Consider the following 23,183-nt stretch of genomic DNA (forward strand, 5'->3'; position numbering starts at 1 on the left):
AAAGAATTGTAAAGATCAAAAACTTAGGGCAAAATCGTCTCTGAAGGCTGTGAAACGTACAGCGCGTTAATACACGTCTCTGATGCCCTGCTGTCTGTGGATGCCAAAAGGTTGAAATTCAGACTTTGTGTGGTCCTGCTTTTTAACTTCTAGGTTCCTGGAGGTAGATTAAAAAGCCTTGTGTTTTTGTGGTGCTGTGTAAGGCTGCCTGCAGGAGTTTTTGCTGTTGGCTCTTGGATGCCAATAAATCTTCACTGTATTTTCGGTGTGGTGAAGGTGAGGAAGAGAAGCAACTTCACTTCACAGGTACAGCTCCCATGCTGAAAATTCATTGCAGAAATTTACACTTTGCCTGATGACTGCCATTTTTCTGTTTGAAAGATACATTTTTTTTTCATTTATATTTTAATAAGAACAAATACTTTGTTTTCTGTCCCTCTTATTAATTGAGCCCATCAGAGAACTGTCTGGGTGTCCCAGGAGATTTATGGTAGCAGTTACAGTTTGATGTCTTACCTGCAGCAATAGCACTGAAACACAAAATCTAACATTCTTACACTGGAAACTTTTGGCTCCCAACTCTTCAGAGTAATGCCACCCTGCTTCTGGAAAGCAGCTTTAATTTTATTATGCATAAAATCATTAGAAAAAACACTGGGTATGTCTGTCTCTGCAGAATTGTTGTTCTAAGCCCTAATTAGTGCTACTCGAAATCTTTCAGGACCGTATTGAATATAAGGATTTGTTCAGAGCAAGTACAGCTGTAATTAATCTTTGCATTCCCATCAAGAAATGTTGGCACATGCTGTGAGAAACAAGGAAGGAAACTTTCAGTTCAGGCTGTCTGAGCCAGTACCCAACTGCTGCTAAAAACCACTGGAGTAATCTCTTTATCCTTTTCTGTGTGCAGGAAAGTTCTGGGCAGAGACAAAGCCAACCCAGTGAGCAGCCTTTAGCTTTTGATTTTGCTGTTTAATTTCATGTTCAAAAAGTTTCTAATGGATCTCAGTAATTCAAGAGCCTTCAAAATTGGCAACTAGTGCCTCCATAGAGATTCCCAGTAATGAGACTATATTCCAGAAATCTGAGCAAGTTAAGTGCATTTAAAGCTGTACTCTTTGTATGACTCAGGGAGTCTAATAAACAGTTCCTACTGGAATTTGGTGGAGGCAGGAGAGAGCTTGTAAGTTAAATAATGACCATATGCATAGCTCAAAAGTGTGGTAGCACAAGGGGACAACTTTTATTCTAGTTGCAAGAAAAGCCCAGCATGATGCAGACATGTGAATATTTACCTGGTTACACTAAAGTCTGAAAACAACCAAACAATACAGTTTCACTTGGCTTTACTTGTCAGACTGGTTTCAACCCTTCAATCTCAAAGATCTAGCTGAAATGGAGACTGTAATATTTGTGTTCCCTTAATAAGGGTTTGCAGAGCTTTTGGTGTATTAAAGCTGTGTGCACCACTTGAAAATTCAGCAAGGGCTGACTTTGCTGTGTGAAAAGCAAAGCGAGGGTTCCTGCTACCTGCTGTTTGCTAATAGCAGTTTTTTGCCCCCAAGGCTGGTTTCAGGAAATGAAAAGAAAAAGACACTGCAAAAGAAGGTGAATGGTTTTGTTAAGCCCATCTCCCTGCCATGGCTCACCCTGTGCTCAGAAGAGCAGTGCTGACGATGCGCTTGGGAAAGCTCCAGTTTCACAAGTCAGCCTTTTACACCTCATTTGTGTGCTCTCTGTAGTAATTCAGCTTGCTTTCATAATGGTCTGGACCTTGTCCGCTCCACCTAGAACTGGGGCAGCAAGCAAGGGTGATCTCAGGGTCTTCCAGTAAGAGGTTAAGGCTTTGGTTTTTCAAAGGGGGCCACTGAATTTAATAGGATAATGGATAATAAATGCTTTCAGGCTTTCCTGAATATCTTGTAAGCTGTGTAGGATCAAGATCAAGTAACAAGCAAAAACCTTAAAAACTAAGTCTGTTTTCATGAGGAAATATTAGTTGCATGAGAATAGATATTTGAATTTGTTCTTAATTTGTCACAGTGCCAGTGGGTTGCTGTGAGTCTGTCATCTCTAAAAGAGGAGTGCCCAGCAGAACACTGTAAAGCAAGTGACAGGATAGCTAGTGATGACTTGCTCAGTTGGCTATACTGTGTTCTTGCTAGCTACCCAAATCTTGATCCTTGTGCAATGAGTTCTTGCAAAGACTGTAGTTTTCTTTAACCTACTTTCTTGCTTTTATCTTCCCCTACTCCTGCTGTCTTGCTAACAAGCCTCCTCTGCCTTGAAACACGGAATGTTTTACTCACCGAGTCTTGCAAGGATAGAGCTTAATTTGGGCTGTAGTTCAGTGACAGAGTAATCACAAATGGTGGTTTAGGGAGTTCTGCTTAGCACTCTGCTCTTGCTTATTGTTAGCACAACTGGATTTTGGAAGCTTCTGTAAATTGGGAAGCTCATCTGAGAGTGCACCCCCTATGTCTCTAAGAGCAGCTGAGGTAGTGTAGCTGTGCAACAGTGGAGGCTGTCATAGATTAGATGACTTCAGGATGCATCTGAGCATGATACGTTCTAGAAGATATCTCTTCAGGAGTACTGAGGACTGCCATGAGCTAACCAGCTGTTAATTGAGCACTAATGGAAGGAGCAGAGTTGTTAGGTTGTCTTCTCAAAGGAGAAAAGGTGAAGTTACCTCAATAGCCTATTGCTCTCTTTTCTGGACCTGCACTAGCTGAGGCTGCTTTCTGTGACAAAGGCAGAGTCACAGCAGTTGGAAGGAACCTCTGGAGATCATTTAGTCCAACCTCTCTGCCACAGCAGGTTGCACAGGCAGGTTTTTAATTACTGCAAAGGTGGAGACTGCACCACCTCTCTGGGCCACCTGTTTCAGTGCTCTACTATGCTCAAAGTAAAGAAATTTCTCCTCCTGTTTAGATGGAACTGTGTTCAACCTCTTGTCCTGTCACTGGACAGGAAGTGGAAAAAATTCTGGCCCCATCCTCCTGACACCCACCTTTTAAGTACTCATAAGCATTGATAAGATCCAACACACACACCCCCCCCCTCAGTTTTCTCTAGGCTAAAAAGCCCCAAGTCCCTCAGCCTTTCTTCATAAGACAGATGTTCTAGTTCCCATGTCATCTTCATAGGCCCATTGCTGTTCCCTCACAAACAGCTCCCTGTCCTTCTTGAACTGGGAGCCCGGAACTGGACACAGCTCTGCAGATGACTCTCACCAGGGCAGAGTAGTGGGGAAGGAGAAGCTCCCTCGACTTGCTTGGCGCACTCTTCTTGATGCACTCCAGGATGCACAAAGCTGGCACATGGTCATCCTGCTGTCCACCAGGACTCACAGAAGGCAGTGTTGGCCTCCACCTTTTCATAAAGTTGCAGCAGTACTTAAAGCAGCTCTGTGGAGTAAACCTGTTTTGCTCTATTATTGACTTAGTACCTGGGGGAGGGGAGGGAAACTGTTTGGAAACATCATGCAAGATTTTCTGTTTGAGAAAGTGGAAAACATGTTGCTCTGAGAAGTAATTTATTGACACCTTTCAAATGTCTCCTCTGTATACAACACAGATTCCTGCAGTTCAGACTGTGGCAGACTTGTGCTTCACTTGGCTCTACTCCTGAACAAACTGTTGGTGTTTGTCCTTAGAAGGTCTGCTTTCCACCCCGCCCCCAAAGCCTCTTCATTTGACTTGCTTTCCTTGATACTCACTTCATTCTGCTGTGGAAAACTCAGTGAAATCTCAGACTTAAAAAATAGTGTTTTCATGATAGAACTCTTTCCCACTTAATTTCATCTCTGAATTCGGCACGTTTAAGACTTTGATCCATCTAGTTTCATCCTGGTTGGAGGACAGGAGTGAATCAGTAATGATGTTGGATGTGGACAGAAAGCAAAAGAACCCCCTGCTATATCCTCTCTTTCTCTCTTCTCTATCCCAGTCCAGCACATGCATTCTAGTTTGCAAGGAGTTCAGATGTCTGTCCACGTGTCTGGACTGTTTCCCTTTCTGCAGATCAGTAGGATGTGACCAGGGCCTTAATTAGGGTTGTTTTTTTACAGGCCAGTCTGCTCAACAGCTTGTAGAAGTTCATTAAACCCACTTCAGTTTCCACTGTGTCTTGATTAATTTACATCTGTGGATGAGGCCTGAAGGTTGTAAGCTAATTTGCTTATTTCATCTTTAGATCTGTTGTCAGATGCTTGCAGTTCTTAATTTGTATAAAGCAGATGCACATGAGGGGGAATAAAAATCAAATTTTCCATTTGGTACAAGACTTTAACATCACTTGCAGGCTTTTTTTCCTCTATGTAAGTCATCTGTAATAGACCTGAGCTTCAAGCTTTGTAAGAATTCATAGCCTGGCTTAGGCTGGAAGGGATCTCAGAGATCATCTACTCCAACTTCCCTGCCATGGGCAGGGATGTCTCTCAACTAGACTCAGTTGTTCAAGGCTTCATCCAATCTGGCCTGGGATACCCCATGGGAGGAGACATCCACAGCCTACCTGGGCAGCCTATTCCAGAGTTCCACCATCCTCATACTGAAGAACTTCCTAAGATCCAGTCTAAATCTACTCTCCCTCAGCTTAAAACCCTTCCCCCTTGTCCTGTCACTAGAGACCCTTATGAAAAGTCCATCTCTGGCCTTCCTGTGGGTTTCCTTCAGGTACTGGAAGGTAGCGCTAAGGTTCCCCTGGAGACTTGTCTTCGGTAGACTGAACAACCCCAGCTACCTCAGTCTGTCTTCATAGCAGACATGCTTCAGCCCTTGGGTCATCTTTGTGGCTCTCCTCTGGACTCTCTCCAGCAGTTGTGTGCCCTTCTTATGGTGGGGACACCAAAACTGGACACAGTATTCGAGGTGAGATCTCACAGGAGCAGAGTAAAGGGGAAGAAAGGACTCAGCTGTAGGTGCACATGAAAATACGATGGAATTGCACATGAATACAGCTGTTGTTCGTGCAGTTACCAAGCCCATCTCCCTTTGTGAGTCTTTGCTCAGGGATGTTTGATCCTTTAGTGAATCAGTACCTGAACAGCTTTAATTTTCAGCTTGGGTAAATCCATTCCAGTTTTAGTGAAAGTAGTGATGTGAGTTCTGTGTATTGAAGGGAAAAGTGCAGGAGAGGCAGTCCTGAATGTTTTGATAGAGCAGATTCTAAAGTAAGTTTAGGTTACTTAATCTTCCTACTGAAGCATTAATAGTGCTAAGGTGTAAATGCAAATTTGGGAGAACTTCCCTTTCTCGTGCCAAGGAACCTTCAGTACAGGAGAGTATATTTGGAAGAACTGCTGTGTTGTGACTGGATGTGAATAAATTGAAGCATTTTGAGATAACTGTAAATCAGATCACAGAGAAAGCTTGACTTGATTGCGTGTGGGGACTGAAGCTTATTTTGGATCACCAAAGGTTGCTTCAGGTTCCCTATCACTCATGTGCTGGACTCAACATGCAATGTTGTGACTGGCACTGGAGCAGGGGAGATGAGATTACAGGGAGTGCAGTCACTTCTTGGGTGAAACCTTCTCGCGTACCCAGTGTGAAATAAGGAATGAGGTAACTTGATCAGTAGTGATTTAGGAGAGTTAAAAATGCCTGTACTGGTCAGACTTCATAGAAGGCAGCACTAGCCTCAGTGTAAGGTGCTGAGCAGTTTCTCAGTACTTAGAGGAGGCTAGTATGCATTGTGAAATTCCCTTGCTTTGGGAAGTCCCTGGGAGAGGAAGCACAGCGCCAGCTGTCAGAAATGGTGCCTTCATAGCTCAAAGTTGGTCGCTCTTTGAGACCTAACAAATAGTAAGCTATTGCTGCAAAAGGAAGGGTTTGTTTCTAGGGCAAATGATTTTTGAAAGTCAGACATGGAAACTGGCTGGAGGAATCCCTCAGGCTTGCAAGCCTTGTGTTCAGCTGAGTGCTGAGGTAATGGGAATGGTGAAAAACTTCAGGCTAATGTAAGCAAGGAGGAATTAAGAGGGAATTTATAATTTTTTTTTCCCTACACTCTGTTGCCTCCACACTTGCTTTTATAGGAATCAAACTACTAAATAGCACACCTGAGTGCAACTAAGATTAACCTCAGTCTGAGTTGCAGCTGAAAATCTAATTTAAAATATGAAGTAGCTTTTTGAAAGATACAGCCCCAGTGAGAGAATATTTTAAACCCATATTTTTAAATGAATGGGAAGGATAAGCAATTCTTCCCCAATTTTATAGGCACCTTTTAACAACAGATGCAGAAAAATTCCAGTAAAACATGCCTGAGATGATGTTTCCATACAAAGCAAAGCATTAGAGCACTCTGCAACAGATGCTTTGGTGTAGAAGTGGAGTAGGAAGCATTGTACTGCGAGATACTTAAGGTTACGCCTGTTGTAAAGTGCGTTCAAGCTGCTTTGCTTTCCAGCTGGCTATGTGCCATGGAAAAGTCCAAGCTCAACATTCTCTCATAGCTGGTGTTAGCTGTTTTTTCAGCCCACAAGATCTAAGATATTTACTTCCCATCCCTTGATCTGATAAGATTTGAAAGGGAAACTCACTGGTAAACTTGTGATTTAGTCTTGATCAGATAGTCGGCACTGCTGACTGGCTTAATTCAGAAGGTAATAGTTTAAAATTTTTTTGCCAATGTCTATTCTAGTGCTGCAGATGGCTTCTGTAAACAAAGCCAAGTTTCAGGTTTGCATCCTGAGCTGCTGAAAAAGTGTTGCACTAGGGTCACATAATAGTGTCATTGTGCATCGGTCCTGGTGACTCGTGAAAACACCCAGTTGCTTCTAAATACTGAGGCACTAGTTGGAAATGCTCTTTTTGTGTGTGTGGCAGCTGCCCACTGAGATAAATAGGATAATTTGCTAGTGATTGGTGAGAACCTTGGACCCATCCTGCCATTTACAGCTCAGGACTTTCTTTTAACTGTGGCAAGTTTGCTGCTTTCAGCTGCCTTCTCTTGTGCGCTTTAGCTGGCTGTGCTTGGAATGAGAAGTTGAGCTGGCGTGTGTTAGTTCAACTTCACAGAGAACCTCCGGTGTTTGAGATGAAAGGGTTCTGGCAGCAATTGTAGACAATGTATTCGCTCAGACAGTTGGCAGGGAAACAGGAAGGAATCCTTTCATGGGTTGCTTATGACTGGCTCTGTCGTCCACTCGAGCCAGGATGAGTGCGTGTGAGCTGGGCACACTGCTGATGCTGAGTACAGTCATCAGATGGGGTTTTGTTTGAACATAACCATGGTTCTGCCACATGAATTGGGTATACATGCCCTTGCACCTCCTCCTTGAGTCTTGCTAGCTGCTAGTCAGGGAAAGCTTAGGAAATGTTAAATCACTGCAGCTAACATGCAAGTCTAGGTCAGGATTTTTCTAGAATGAATGAAAAGAAAAGAGGAGGCAATAACTTAACCTTTTTGCATTGCACTGTGCCTCTGTGTTTTGTTTCTAGCCAGTACTGGTTTGCACCTGCTTTTCTTCTAGTCATTGTAAATCTGTGAAGCAGAACTAGCAGGGATGAAGAGACAGTAAGTAGGAGTAAAATCAAAACAATAGGCATTTCTGTTAATGTTTCTTGAAGCTTATAGTGTGGGATGAAGCTGCCCTAGTCTGTTAACAGAAAACTCCTTTCCTCCTGGAGGCCCTGTTGTTAGTCTGTGTATTTGAGACAAATGGACAGCATTGTTAACATAGTATCAGGAGTAACTTATCTCATCCCCTTGATGTAGAAACACCCAGCTTTTCATTTTAAAAAGTAACTTTTTTTTCCTTGCAGCACTTTCAGAAAGAGTTGCTGTATCTTACTGCTTGGAGAAGCTAAGGTGTGGGAGCTGCTTTTCACCGCAAGGACTTTGCTCCTGTCAAGAGCGTTTCTTAGCTGTGAGGTTAGAATTTCACTCCGTCTCAGGGATCCATGCATCTTATCATGGGAGCTCAGATTAGCCTAGACCTTTTGATTAACATGAAATAAATAACACTTTTCTTTTTAATCCATGTGCTGTGAAGCATGCAGTTTGGCCAGTGTGTCATGTAGGGTGAGTTTATAGAAAGCCATCCTGCCTTGGACAGGCAGAGATTCTTTTGCACTGCCTGTGTGTACTGAACTGAGAAATAATACATGTTAAGGCTATTTTCAAACCTTAATATCTGCTACCTACACTGTACAACTAGGCAAGAGAGGTCGTTTTTAGAAGAAGCTTGGAACCAAATGGTACTTTTTTATAGTTGGTATGTTTGCAGGGTACAGATAGCAGCAACTTGGATAAGCACTGGAGTTGTTGGATGGGAGCCAGTAGCTCGGTCTGTTGTTAAGGAGGAAGTTAAATAACACTAGAGAGATTTGGTAGTTAGAATTCTATATGACTTAAATACAGAGAAGTGGTTAGTCTCTGCCTTGAAAGTGGTGATTGAATGAAAAATTAATGTTTGTCTTGTGTCAATAAATTTCAGGGCCCAGACAGGATGTGGAATATCTGTAGAACAGAACTGTGGCGCAGAATGGGCATCAGTATTTCAGGGCAATTTAGGCTACTTCAGCATCCTTCTGACTGGATTCTTAACAAGCACAGACTTGCTTATCTCCTTGGAAAATAATACTGAATTCATCAGCTGTCACAGAAAGGAGAACACACTTCTGGCTGTAGTAAGTCCGTGCCCTGTTACCGATGAGGCTGAATAGAAGGGCAGATTTAGGAATACTTTGCAGGAAGAGCCTGCAGGCTTAGGGAGGGAGAGATGCTTGTTTGTAGGTGTAGAATTGTAACCCTAGGCCTTCAGGGTTTGTGAAGGATGACTCTTGGACAATAGCAGGGTGCAGAGACAGGTGCTGTCATGGTGCTCACTTGCCAAGGATGTATGCATTACAGTGGCAGGATGTTAACCTGCTTGTTGTGTGCACTAACAAAAGGGTTTTCTCTCTTTGGTGAGGTTTTGGGTTCTAATCTCACTACCTAAAAACTTTGCTGACCTAATGCCTCCAACATCTTTTCAAGAACTGCTGGTTATTTTACCCTTCTGTGATACTAATGTTGCTCTTCCCTTGGGCCTCTGCTTTAGATGTCGGACACTAACATTCAAACCCCTTACAGTCAACGGGACTGGCATCCCAAGAAACCTGGAAAAATGAGGTCTTATTTATCTGAAAAACAAAGATTTCACTTGCAAGTTTGCATCAGCATTGCATTCTGCCAGTTTGTGTCTCTGCCAGTCCTAGTGGCAGAGTACATGGCCAACTGTGTATGAAACTGTGTCAGTGCTTAAGTCCATCCTGTATCTGAGATCTCAGAGGTTGAAGGCTAGGAGAAGCTGAAGCTTCTTTCTGGAATATTTTGTGTTTCCTCTGTTTCTCAACCTTGCTTCTAAATGTTTTGCCACTCCTGGATGAAGGGTGGGATACAAACATGGCTGTTCTTTTACTGGGGTCACTGTTACCTTTGCCTTGCATATTCAGCCACAATTTGTGGTAGTTACAGTGCCCTTTTCTCCATGTGCTTTGCTGTGTTTGTGGGAATCTTGTTAGATCTGTATCATGTGCTTCCTTGAAGTTCAACATTTCCATTCATCATCTGAAACAAGCTAAGACTGGCAGGTCTACCTTAAATTGTGTGCTCTAAATTTAGCAGCTAGAGACAGAATGATCAGGAAAGGCTACATTAATGTTATGTCAAGAAGGCCTTGGGACAAGGAAAGGAAAAAAGCCAATTTGGAACAGAAGGTTCCCTTTTGTGTCTTTTTACTTCAGAGCAGGATTTAGAGGAACTGCATTTTAGAAGGAAAACTTTGAAATGAGCTTGTGTTTTGGAGAATTGGACAATGGGATATTTCACTGTCATTTGGGACCTGAGCAATTGTCACTTTGAGTAACTGGCTGAGGGTTAAAGTGACAAGTTGATAAATCCAAACTTTGCAGGGCATTTCTTATGACTGAGTTTCTGTGGGTATTTTACAACAATCTACACACAATCTGGTCTGCATTTCTTTTCCTGGGATCCCTGCCCAAGTGTTTTCTCCTAGCCTTACGCAGTGAGGTTATCAATGGCAAAGGAAGTGATGCCAGATTAGTTACAACACAATATTTCTGTGTGGAGATGAATCTAGCCTGAGGGGATGTTAAATTCAATTAGGTCTTTTTATGGTGAGTTTTTCCTAGTTATTTTTTGGAGCTAATATTAAGATGACATTCATACACTGCAAAATAGAATAGAATAAAAACTTTCTTTATTTTGTCTCTTTCTTCATGAGAATGCTGTTTTCAATACAGTCTAGCATATAAAAGAAGAATTTCAGTGCACTATTTCAGGAGTATATATTTACATTCTACCTCTCCTGCCTTTTTTTCTCCTCTAGTCGGTTGTTAAGCAGATTGTACTCTGTTCTCTGGCTTCACCCAATGTTATACTGCAGATAGGACAGTTTTAAAAAGAAAAGGATAATCCAATAGTGATGCTGAGTTGTGGAACTTGTGGGCTCATTTTAGGCCTTCTGTTTGTGTTTCTTGATTCCCCAGTTCCCAGATGTGCAGTGACTCATCCTACTGAACAATGGGAACAGCATCTCTTACTCCTTCACTTGGTCCCAGTTGGCAAAACTGTTACTCAGAGGATATGTATTGCAGAGGGAGACAAGATTAGCAGTGAGAGGATGAATCATCCAAGCCTTTGTGGTAACTCTTATGTGGTGAGCAAGAAGTTAAGGAAAGCTAATGATCTGTACTGTGCTCTGGTGTACTAAAAAGGAGTAGCTGCATAATGTGAAATTCATAACTTGGAGGTCACGTTTCCCTCCCCCACCACTGTCCCAGAGAACACAGGGCACGAATGGAAGGCAGCATTTCAACATCATGATGTATTAGCAGGGAGGATGAAAAAAAAACCCAACAAAACACCACAATAAAAGCTGGCTGGTTTGTATCTACAGCAAAATAGATGATGGTCATTGAGGGCTGTGTTGATAGAACTTCCAAATGTCAATGCAGATGTGCTTCACAGACACACTTTGCTGTGGCTGTCACACAGTGGTGCTCTCTATCTAGGTATCATGCCAGCTAAAATGAAATAAAGGCTTTCAGATTTTAAGAGTATTATTCATTAATATTGCTAGAATATTTTTGTGAGAGGGAATAGTTCACTAACAGGGACATACAAGAAGATTTGAGTCATCTTTAAATCTGAAAAAACCAGATCCTCAACAGTCTCTTGTGAATGTTGTTGATCTGAGGAAGTTTCTTGAGCTGCTGCAGTTTTTCTTGACACAGCCTGTAAAAGGTTTACACATCTGACCTGGACTACTTGTTGTCATCTTGGTTTGGGTTTTTTGTGTTTTCAAGTGAACACTCCATGATGTGATTGTTTTTAGTTTTTTTCCTAATATATTTATAAGTAACTTGGGCTTTTGTTTCTATTTCACTCCTTGCAAGCATAGCTGGAAATAGATTACAATGTTCAAAAATCTTAGGTGTTTTTTCATGCTAGAACCATTAAAATAGTGTGCTTGAAGTCTGTCTGCCTAAAGATATTTTTAGTATCTGATGAATCAGTTGCAAATATTTGCTGCCTCTTCTATAGGAAGTCATGGTAGTGAACCAGAAATAAGTGGCTAAGATCTGGAAAAGGAGACCATTTGAAGTGCTAAGCCAGCTTTTGAATGTAGTTGAATGGCTGGAGAAACACTAAGAATTTGTGCTGAACAAGCCAAACCAGCTTGTTTATGGTCTGTGTCTTCAAGAGAGGAAAAAAGCTCGGTGTGAGAAGGACAGCTGATACTTTATTTTGATAATAATTTGCCTTGAATGGAAAGCCTTTGAACAATTCATAAACTTTAAAACATGCATGCAGATATTTATACACACACACAAACGTGTATTGGTTTGTATGTGTGTATAATGCCCAAAACATGAGAGAGCTTTGCATAAATGACAATTTATTGATGGCATTCAAAATTGCATTCAGCTGTGGCTTGATAGAAAACTAAACCCATTTGACTTCTAAATTAATATTGCAATCTTTTTTTCCTTGGATGATAAGGCAAGAATTAAAAGATGAAGGAATAGTCAGCTAATACAATTCTTCTGATTATGAATACTAACACAAACCACTCCTGACACTTGGAGCTTCCATGTTTTCCTCATTTAAATACGTGGTAAGTTATTCATCAAGTCAGTTGGTGCCGTCTGCAGTTGTTCTGTGCTGCCTGCTTCATGAACTGAAATCCCCCAAGGGCTTCTCAGAGGCAGCCACTTTTTCTGTGAATCAGACTGAGATGTAGAGCAAGGTTGCTCAAGAAATCTTTGGAGCTGGAACGGAATCCACACTTCCATAGGCCTTGACACGGAACTTAACCAAGGAACTATCTTTTAAGTAGGGGAATTTGAGTGTGTGATGTGGGCTCCAGAGTTTGTTTTTGTTTGTTTGGGTTTTGTTTTTCCTCCCCTTCAGGTTTGTGTGCTGTGAATGTTTTCCTTAATATTTTGAGCTTTTCTCTGGAGCTTGTTGGGGATTTATTGTTTGGACTAGGAACACTTTGACTTAAGTAGGCGACGTCTTTGAATTCTATGCTAGAAAAGAATGCTGAGGCATCTTCAGATCTGTCAGACCATGCATGGAGTGCTCCCACCTGTTCCAGCAACCTGACTTGTTTACCCAGCTATCCATGTGTCTTGTAATTACTGGTTAATATTTCCCAGAATGAATTCTTTGGTTTAATTGCAGTGTTATGAAGAGCTGGAGGAGAAACTAGAGAAGTCTGTTTCCCTAAAGCACTGCAGACGTGAACGTGGGTTGTTCGGTGGTGGTTTGGGTTTTTTTCCTTCATTAATCAGATTGTTTTCTTACCTTCTTATAAATGTGCAAAATGTTAAACTGATTGATGTGTGGGGCAGGAAATGAGGAGAGGCAAAAGCTGTAAATCAGGTAAACTCACTTGTGTGTCCCAGCAGTTTACATGCTTACAGCTGTTTCCTGCTCAGCGTGGGAGGGTATCTGGACAAGGCAAGGACTCAGAGAGCAACAGGGTAGAAAATAGGAACAAGTTGTGTCGGACACAGCCATCTGCAGTTGTGCTGCACATCTGAAACCATTGTGTAGGACAAAGCACAACAGAGAGAGAAGGATTTTATTTTATATATTTATCTATGGGGTTTGTTTGGTTTTGGGGGTGGTTTTTTGGTAGCTTCAAGTGACCTTTCTTTTTGCGCTCTCCCATCTCCTGAACATGACTAATGCTGTACAGGAAGGCCTTTTCTCTTACTCATGCAGTCTATGGTATCTCTTCTGATCGAACAGAGTGCCAAAAACTACAGGAAATTACTTTCACCTTATGAAAATTCATGATTGTAAGGAAGCTCTTAGAGCAATTGTTCTTTGGAGACCTTCCCCCTCTCCAAAAGTAAGGTGTTTTTTATTCTGCTAGCAATCCACTGTAAATCTTTTGCCATACATAGAAGTTTTTGGCAAATGTGTGTTCTCTCTCCTTCCTGAAAAGACACCTCTGGTTGTGGATGTTAGGAAGTAATAAGCTACAGCTCCTTTTTGTCTGTGCCTTACGCTGAAAGTATGTAGTTGTGCAGGACACTGAATCCTCTGGTCTCCAGCCTAATTCTCCCAAATAAAATGTAGAGTTAGCATCTGTTTAGAGTTGTGCTGGAAGGGAATAATTGCATTCTGCTGTCCCAAGCCCATAGTGTAGAGGAGATTGGATGGTTTAAGAATTTACTTATTGCTCTTGGAATCTGAGATGGTATTTTGAGAATGTTCTTTTTCTGAATTACTGACTTGGTGAGGGCACCTACTATCAATTTGGTTGTTACTGACATGACCTTGATCTTTGGACTATGAAATGTGTTTGGCTGCCTAAAATTATTGAAAGGCAGCAGGATTTTCCTGGTTTATCATTCTTATGACATGGCTACAACTGTAAGACTCATGTCCTCAACAATACTTTCATCTGAAAAAAAATGGAAGGGAGGTGTTTGAAGGCGAATGGGCCCCTGCCAAAGATGTTTTCTCTCCAGAAGTAAAGTATGTGCAGGGTTTCTTGTATCCCCTAATGTGAAGTGGCACTTGATTTTGAGTATGATACATGGGCAGGCTTGTTTAAGAAAAAGAAAACCACCAAACCCATGAAACCCATTAGGCATTTTCACACAAGAATAAATTTTCTTTGTAAACATTGCTTATCTTCTTCTCAATATAACTGCTAAAGGATTTTGTATAAGATGAGCAAATCCATTGTTAAAACCCTTTGAGTCTAAAAGAGAAACTATCTGTAAACGAGAGAGTCTTTCAGAACGCTTCCTTTTTCTTTTCTTGACAAGCAAGTCTAGCTTCAATTAGCACAAATTGTGGGTGACTTAAATATTTCACTTTTCTAAAGATATGCCAAGCAGCCTAGGATGTGCTTTTGTTCACTATTATGAATTTTAAACAAAACATACTGGTTTCTTTATGAATGTTTCATTTTCACTCCCACCCGGTGTCAATTAACTGCATTCATCATACAAGTTGAGGAAACCCTAGTTCTTTAAGCTAAAGGCCTGACTTGAATAGCACTTCCTTTTCATTGTAAAGATTTACTAGATTTGAGCATCTATTCAGATCTCTACTTTCTTTCTTTTATTAGACATAACAGAGAACTGCTTTTAAAAGAAACTCTACCTTACCTACCTGTCAGTGGTTTATTATGGCAGCTCCACTTCATTATCAGCAGCTTACATGCATTAAACCATGTAGTATCGCAGTATCACTAAGGTTGGAAGAGACCTCAAAGATCATAGAGTCCAACCTGTCACCACAGACCTCATGACTAGACCATGGCACCAAGTGCCATGTCCAATTCCCTCTTGAACACCTCCAGGGATGGCGACTCCACCACCTCCCTGGGCAGCACATTCCAATGACAAATGACTCTCTCGGTGAAGAACTTTCTCCTCACCTCCAGCCTGAACTTCCCCTGGTGCAGCTTGAGACTGTGTCCCCTTGTTCTGGTGCTGGTTGCCTGGGAGAAGAGACTTCTGTTGTTCCAGCTCCTGAAGCATTTCAGGATGCTGTCCAAGCCTCCACTTGTCATACTGCTCTATTAGACTTCAGTGCATGTTGGGAGCTGGACTTGCTATCCTAGAAACAAGCTTACTTCCCGTCTCTTTCCTTTTCCACAGGGTGAATCGGTGAAATACTTCCTGGATAACCTGGATCGGATCGGTCAGCTGGTAAGACACACCTTCTCTTTCTGAAACCACAGGTGCTGGAAGCCTGGGGGTGCTGTCATTAATGCTTTCTGGTAGTGTAGGATTTGGAAGAAATGCTGTTTGTAGAAGTTGTATTTCTGCACCTATTTTATCAGTCTTTCTGTGCAGTCTCTGGACCTCTTGGTCTTGATCTGATGGCTGGTGCTGCTGAAGGTAGTAGAATGAAACCTTAGCAAGCTAAAAATGCTAGCACTGGTAGGATTCAAAAGCTGCAGTGAAAATAACTGTCAGGAGACTTGGAGGAGAAAAAAGGGAGATGATTTTCCTAAATAGTAACAGAGATAAGCTTCTGAAGAGCAAGTCTCTCTGCAGTGGTAGGCTGGGCCACAACCTGTGTTAGAATGTGTTGCTGTACGTGCTGGTCATGGAACATCAAACCTGAAAGAATTATTTCTGCTAAGGCTTGCAAGATGTAAGAGCAATGAGCTGTGAAAAACTAGATTTAAAAAAAAATTAAATCCTTTCAGTAATGACTTGATCTGCTTTACTGAACACAACCTAAATGGCAATAACCCTGGAGCTAAGAATGTCAGAATGGAAAAATAGACTTCAGCCTGAAAATGAGAGGCTGGAAGGATAAAAACTTCAACAAAGGCATTAGCCCTGTATTTTTATTCTCCTATGTCTCTGGATCCTCAGTAGCTATTTACCATACTGTTGAGGTAAGTGGTCAACAGTCCTTGATGTTGAAGCTGATTATTCATCCTTCACTCATTAATTAAAAAGATCTTGATGACTTTCCCCATGGCTTCGTCCTCCTGTCATTAACCAGCCTTTGTGAAGGACTTGTTGTGACGCTCTTCTCCTTTCTTCCACAGAATTACTTCCCCAGCAAGCAAGATATTTTGCTGGCTAGAAAAGCCACCAAGGGGATAGTAGAGCACGATTTCATCATTAAAAAAATACCTTTCAAGATGGTGGATGTAGGTGGACAGAGATCTCAGCGTCAGAAGTGGTTCCAGTGCTTCGATGGGATAACTTCCATTTTGTTCATGGTCTCTTCCAGCGAATACGATCAGGTCCTCATGGAAGACAGGCGCACAAACAGACTTGTGGAATCCATGAATATCTTTGAGACAATAGTCAATAACAAGCTTTTCTTTAATGTTTCTATTATCCTATTCCTCAACAAGATGGATCTTCTGGTAGAGAAGGTAAAGACTGTCAGCATTAAGAAGTATTTCTCGGACTTCAAAGGCGACCCTCACAGGCTAGATGATGTGCAGCGTTACCTGGTGCAGTGCTTTGACAGAAAGAGGAGGAACCGTAGTAAGCCTCTCTTCCATCACTTCACCACTGCCATAGACACTGAAAACATCCGCTTCGTGTTTCACGCCGTGAAGGACACCATCCTTCAAGAGAACCTGAAGGATATTATGTTGCAGTGAAGGAGAGCAGCCCATGTTCTGTTAAAATTTGCTGGAGGGTTAGATCAAAGTTTTTGTCCTTTCTTTATGGCCCTTGCATGTGGTGTAGGACCCATGCTAATTACTTGGCTCAGGAGTGCTGTAAACTAGCCAGTCCAAACAGAGGAGCTGTAGGCCGAAGGAGTCAAATGTGGATGTTAGCTACTGAATCATTTGGACTAGAAACACTACTGAAACGTGGCCGTGGTAGGTTCTGAATGACACAACCACCTTCTGCCTTCTTAGGAAACAAAAAAATCTCTGACAGACCATGTGTGGAAGACGTGTTGTTTTAAATGAATATGCTCATTTTTCAGAGACACTAGTTGTACAAACTGCCTTTTTTTGTAGTTTGGAGGTGCTGAATTGATCAAACTAATCCAACAGTATGAAGTTGGCAGCTGTGTTAGAGAACGTTAATGGAAGTTCCAATATTAACCCTTAGGTCTAAGCAGATCTTGTGTGCATGTTCAGCTTTACCAAGGGTCTGGAATCCACTTAGCAAGGTGGATGCACAGCTCTTGTCTGAAGGTTTTGTTTGAGTCTCCTGAGGCAAAAGTCCAAAACTGTGTAAGGAAATCCATGCTGGAGTAACTTGGATGGGAAGTTGAGGCCTCACTGAGATGGAGAAGGGTTCATTTTGCACTATATGAAGGGGTGTTACATCCCAGGAAAACTGATTTCCTTGGTGAAGCAGCCTGTGCTAGAGCACAGTGGGTGCTCAAGAGAGATGTACTTTGTGGAAACTCAGCACTGTTCTCACACCCACAGCTGGCAGCATTTGTGAAGGTTCAGTGTCTCGCATGACAGGGCTCTATCTATCTTCAAAAGCTGGAAAGCTGATTAAACTCTTAAGCAAAGGGTTTGGTAGTACAGCAGCTGCTTGATTAGTTCCCAACAGCTGACCTTATAGGAAGACTGAACACCCTAGAGATCCCAGTTTTACAGCTGCACTGATGTATTTGGACAGCAAGACCTTGCTGTATAATTAGCCTTTAATCTGTGTCTTAATGGGGTCTTTAGCCTGTAGTAATGCACATAGAACTCTGGGTACAGTCAAGTTTGAAGTTGCTCATTTTGGGGCAGTGGGTTGTGTGTAAAACTGCAAGAGGCTATGAGAAATGCTGATATGAACTGTTCCATTTCCTAGCTCTGTCTGTAACTAACTGTCAGGTGCCTTTTTGTGGTATACAGACATATCAGATCTTTTCTACTGCAGTGGGGTACATGGACAAACTGAAGCTCTGCCTTTTCTATCAGCATTGTAGTGCTATCTTCTAGGTAACTTTTGAACATGATCTACTGTGCAATTTTTGTCACAGTTTTTATCCAAGAATAAAACCTGAAGGGCTGTTCCTACCTATAAAGAGTCAGCAGATTCCCTGGAGTAGTTCTTCTCCCCTTTGATCCTGTAATGGCAAATGTCAAAACAAGCAACATTTGACTTCAGCTGGTAACCCCATGGGAAATGCGGTCAGAAAAAAGCCCTGTTCCGTTGTCCTTTCATGTTAATTTGGATAAAATCTGGAATCTTTCTTCCCCTCTGAAGCTTGCAGATGTTCATATCAGTATTTTTGTGTCATTTCCTAATGTAGCAGTCTCTTGGCTTTCATTGTGCAGGCTTCAGAGTGGCAAGGATGCAGCCATTTCAGTGCTGCGTAACACGCTCAGTAGTGAGGTAAGGAGCAACTGAAAAGTTACAGATGGGGGGAATCTAACTTAAATTCGAGCAAACTTAAACAGGAATTAGCTTCCTTGTACAAGTCTTACTTTTGCCAGGACCAACTGTGTCTTTTAAATATTTATTCATTTTTAACCTTGAAGAGGAAGAATGCTATGTGACTCAAACGTTCAGATGGGAGAGAAACGCTTAGGATTATTACGTTGGAGAAGAAAATGTTTCAGCAGAGCGATGCAAACGCATTCACTCATCAGGTTTGTTTTTCTTAGCTGGACCCACTTGTTGGGCTGAAGATTAAGACTATTTTCAAAGCTTTCAGATATTCTTGGAGTTCTTTGTAGTGGTTTCCACTTCACACAAGAGTGGGAAAGGGGAGGCAGTTGGGCTGACCTGACTCCTAGGTTGACTTGGCTTTATTTCCTAGCTTGCTGTGAGCTTTGTTCTTTCACTGCATTTTCTAGATGGGTTAATACTGTGCTTGTTTTCCCAAATGAGTTAAACATTCCCTTTCAACTGTAATTTTTTATTCTCTCTCAAGAATTACCTCAGTTTTATGTCTGAATCTACTGTAGTTTTACCTGGGAGGCATGGAATTTCCTGTTCTGTTTTTCTCTTCGTGCTCATCCATGGGTTCGTAGCCTTAGTTACCTTACGGATCTAAAACTCTTCAACAGAGCTAGTGATGCAACTTTCACTTAAGCTGCACCTGGAAAAGAAACAGCACGAGGTATCTCATATTGAGCTCTCAAGCTTTTTTTTCTTGTTGTATGATACAGCAGTTTTGCACACTAAATCAGTTTTATGGAACCAGTTTGATCACCTCTAGCCCATTCTTGCCTTTCTTACGAATTAAATAGGCCTAAGCGTGACGCTGTAGACTGCAGATGAAAATCAGTAGCTTGGCTCTGTAGGCTCTGTCTTCTGTCAGACTGACACTGATGATTCACCCCAGGAACCCAATATCAGCAAACTCTTCTTGCAGTCAGGCACTTCTTAAGTTTGCAGAGGATCTGGCCTGTGAGTAAAAAGGGCTTTGGGTTTTGTGTTGGTGGTTTCTTTTTAAAGTGGCCCCTTTCTCTGCAAAATACACTTCACATCTTGCCCCAGCTGAAGAGCTTTGTGTTTGGTTCTTTCCAAGGGAAGCTATACTGTAATAAAGCCAGAAAATCGTCTTATGGTAAACTAGTTAATTACTAAAGCAGAACTTAGGTTAGGTTGGGTTGTGCAAACAGCTCAGGACAGGCTTGGTCAGTTGCTTAGTCCTCTTTACAAGAAACAAATAGAAAACTTTAAGTGACATCCTGAAGAGCATTGCAGGTAAACACAGCTGGAGAGAACATCTTTTTTTTCCTTCTTAACTTTGTAGGCTTATTGTTCATTTGGCTGTTCAGGAAATAGGTCACAGGCAGGATGGTAATCAGATGGAGACCTTGAACAACTACTGCAGCCTTTTGCTGTCCCTTCTCTGACACCCACAGGTCAATGACCAGTGGCCGGGTGCTGTAAGCAGGTTGTCTGGCAAAGACAAAGAGAGGAAGTGCTTGCAGCATTTGCTTGCAGAAGAGACCCATCTAATCTTGCCATTTAAGTAGAAAAAGAACTCTAAATGGGAGTAATGTCTCAAATACTGGTTTTATTTGTTGTCCTCCAAACAGGTGTTAAGCTAATCTAGTTTGTCAGTCCGTACTCCTTCAGATTACAGTGCTGTCACCCTGAACCATTCTTAGGTGGCATTACAAGGTGACTTGGTGAGTTGGAATCAAAAGGAAGAATAGTTTTCTGTATGTGACACATCTAATAGGCAGTTTGAAGGAATTAACTAGTTCCCAATGTTAAAAATCAATCTCAATTAGAGAATGGAAATTACTGACCACTCCATTTTTACAGCTCAAAGATGCTTCCAGTTTTGCACAAAGAATTGATCTTATTTTATTTACTATGGCAGCATAGATTTGACTTAATAATGTATTTAGAGGGTTTTCTATTTACATACTGCTGTGCAAAACCTAGAACTAGGCATGTTGCAAACATGAAGCAGCTCCTGAAGATGACCATTCACAGGTTGTCTGAGCCAACTGAAGCCTGAATTTCAGATAGGCACAGAGTGGAAAAACTAATGGGGGGGGGGGGGGGGGGGAAACCTGTAGTAAAATGGAGTAAGAAGAATTCATTTGTGTGTCACTGCAGACAAATGTCATTCCCTTAGCACAGCTACAGTTTTTCATATAAAAAACAGTGCATTTGAAAAGCATGTCCCATCCTGTCTGTGTGTCATCCTTTCATCCCCCCTGTCCCCATCCCCCTGGGTGTTCAGGGTTCACCAGTCCTGGTTACTTAAATGTAGAATTAAAGATATTAAAAGAATAGACCTGGAACCACTGAAGAAGCTGGCAGTTTTCTTTGGTGGCAGCAACCTTCCACAGAGTATCATTTTAGGAGGAAAGCCCTTTGCTGCCTTTGTCTGGGTTTTGTGGCTATTAACTTCATTTTTTTGGAGTCTTTTCTATGTATGTGCCTCTAGTTCTCCTGGCACCACATCATTCTGCTGCATGGACCTACAGGATTCCTGTAAAAGGCCCCTAGGATTTTCAGGTAGTGAGTTTTGACACCTGACTTAGCTTTGTTTGTGTCATCAGATTTTCAGGCGTACTTACTATGTTGATAGACCATCTGATGCTTGCCAGCTTGAGACACAAACACCATATGCAATAACACATCCACACAGGGCAGCTTGTCATGTAAGCCAAACACTGATCTCTCATGATGAGAAGTACCTTGATTCCTCTTAAGTTTAGTAGAAGCCTCTTTTCTATGTCATTTTTCTAGTATAAAATCAGGTGGTGTAGTCAGGAGGTTTAATATAGCACTGCCAACTCTTTACCTCAGTACACTCTTAATTCTGTAACACAAAGTGGTGGGTAGGGTGTTTCAGTAGCAGCTATAAAACATCTGTGCCTACTTCTGTCAATGACTTTTGAACAGATCTCTAGGGAGCATCCATTATGGAAGACTGGCATGGTCTGGGACGAACTTGTCCTGAGTTCATATTGACTCCACACACTCTAGGTGAGGACTGTCTAGCCTAGTGAGGAAGTAATTGGCAAGACCTAGTGCTTTTTAATATTACCTGTTTTGTGATTAGCTGAGGTGATCTCTGCTTTGTGCTGTGAAGTGGGCACTTCTTGTTTTAACACTAATCTGTTTTTTTACATAGATGGAAATGAGTGAAGCCAGGCTATTTGGAGCTGAAACTGCTGCTCTGCTCACCAAGTAATGCTGTCTCTTTGCTCATCTTGGTGGTTGGAGAGTTCAGCTTGATTCTTGACTTTTTTTTCCTCTTTCTGATGGCATTTGGAAAGCAGTGTTGAAGTGTGTGTGTCGATATGCTTGTGTTCTTACTGGGTGGGAAGTATGGAGGTAGATTGTCAGTGCTAGCGGTTCTGTGCCTGGCTCGACTGACTGTATCACAGCCTAGCTCTTGGCATAGGTCTGAGGGTTGTATCTTCTGTCTGATGTGAAAGTATTCACAGTCAGAGAGAAAAGAGCAGCAGCACTGATTTCCAAAGTGGGCATTCTGGTAAAAAAGCCAAAGTATGTTGGAAGGGAGCAAGAGAGGGGAGCTATTTTCTAAACATATCCCAAGAGTTGATGGTGCTCAGAAACTGGCTGTATCGAAGTGCAGTGCCATCTGCATTGACCCCAAAAGCTTTGAGTGACTCCAGAGAGCAATTGGCTGTGAATTAACAGCGGCAAGCTGGCCGGCCAGGCTGGCCCTGCTGCAGCTGCACGCTCTTCCTTTGTGAATCTCTCTTCAACTGTCCGTAACTGGGTGCTAAAACTCCTTTTCTGCTAAAATGCAGTCTGCAGATCCCTGGCCAGACAGTGCATCTTACCCTTTCTAACAGCTGCTGCACTTTTTTCAAGATAGCAGAGCGGGAGAAGTGTTTGGGAGGGAATGGCTGGGTGAGAGACTGTTCCCGTCATAAAAGCTACAGCTGACAGAAAGCAAAACTTGGGGGTAAGTAGGACCTGGGAGAGCATCTTCTGAGGGAGGTAAAAGATTGGGAGTAGCACTGCTTCTCTGCTAAGACTTCCTGCCAGTCTCTTGTGCTGAGCTTTTATGCAGGTGGTTGGGCACAGAAGCTGGGAGAAGATAGCAGGGAGAAGGGGGATGTGGAAGAGAAATGATCTTTTGGTAGTTCATGAGGCTTGGAAAGTGCGGTTGGTGGACTTGTGTTTGAAAAGGTGTTCCAACTCCCACTCACATTGAAGCCATTATTAACTCTCTAGGGTTATGAGCATGCTTCCAGTGAACAGGTTTCGTTATCTGGGATGTGGAATGAGCTCAAACTGATGATAGATGTGAAGAAGTATTTCTGGAGACTCCACTTCAAATGGCTAGTATTTATTGCTCTTGTGATGAGTTGTCTTGTTTATGGAATCAATATGTATGAAAGCAAACTGACAAAACACAGAAGTTATCTCGTGACACAATCATGTAGCTAGGAAGCCAATTAATGTTATCTCTTACTCTGCAATTTACTTGCTCTCTGGTGCCTATGCATTGTAACACACATACTATGCAATATCATTCTTTCTGTAACCCAGTTCCCTGCATTGGGCAAGAAAGGCCTGAGTTTAGCCTTAATTTTCTAACAATACACAGGAAAGTACTTTAAAAACCAGTGACAAACTAAAAGAAGGTGGCAAATGCCTAAAGTCAAAAAAAGCACAGTTCCAGACTGCTCACATAAGTGTCTTCTAGCACCAAAACAGCATCCATGATAGAAGCAGCTACTTGCTGTAATAGTTTCAATTTATGAAAACTGTGTACTAGATAAAATTATATTGTGATGT

The 23,183-nt window shown here is 42.0% G+C and overlaps 1 protein-coding gene across 1 annotated transcript in view; it reads left to right on the plus strand.

The window, feature by feature from the left end:
- Positions 1–19,363, plus strand: part of GNA12 (G protein subunit alpha 12) — a 41,353-nt gene extending 21,990 nt beyond the window's left edge. The window contains exons 3-4 of the mRNA XM_054180335.1: positions 15,150–15,200; positions 16,058–19,363. Of these exons, the coding sequence (XP_054036310.1) occupies positions 15,150–15,200; positions 16,058–16,627 (621 nt within the window). The 3' untranslated portion in view covers positions 16,628–19,363. The remainder of the gene's footprint in view (positions 1–15,149; positions 15,201–16,057) is intronic.
- The last annotated feature ends 3,820 nt before the right edge of the window (positions 19,364–23,183 follow it).

The sequence above is a fragment of the Dryobates pubescens genome, chromosome 4, assembly GCF_014839835.1.
Source record: "Dryobates pubescens isolate bDryPub1 chromosome 4, bDryPub1.pri, whole genome shotgun sequence".
In the NCBI taxonomy this organism is placed as follows: Eukaryota; Metazoa; Chordata; class Aves; order Piciformes; family Picidae; genus Dryobates; species Dryobates pubescens.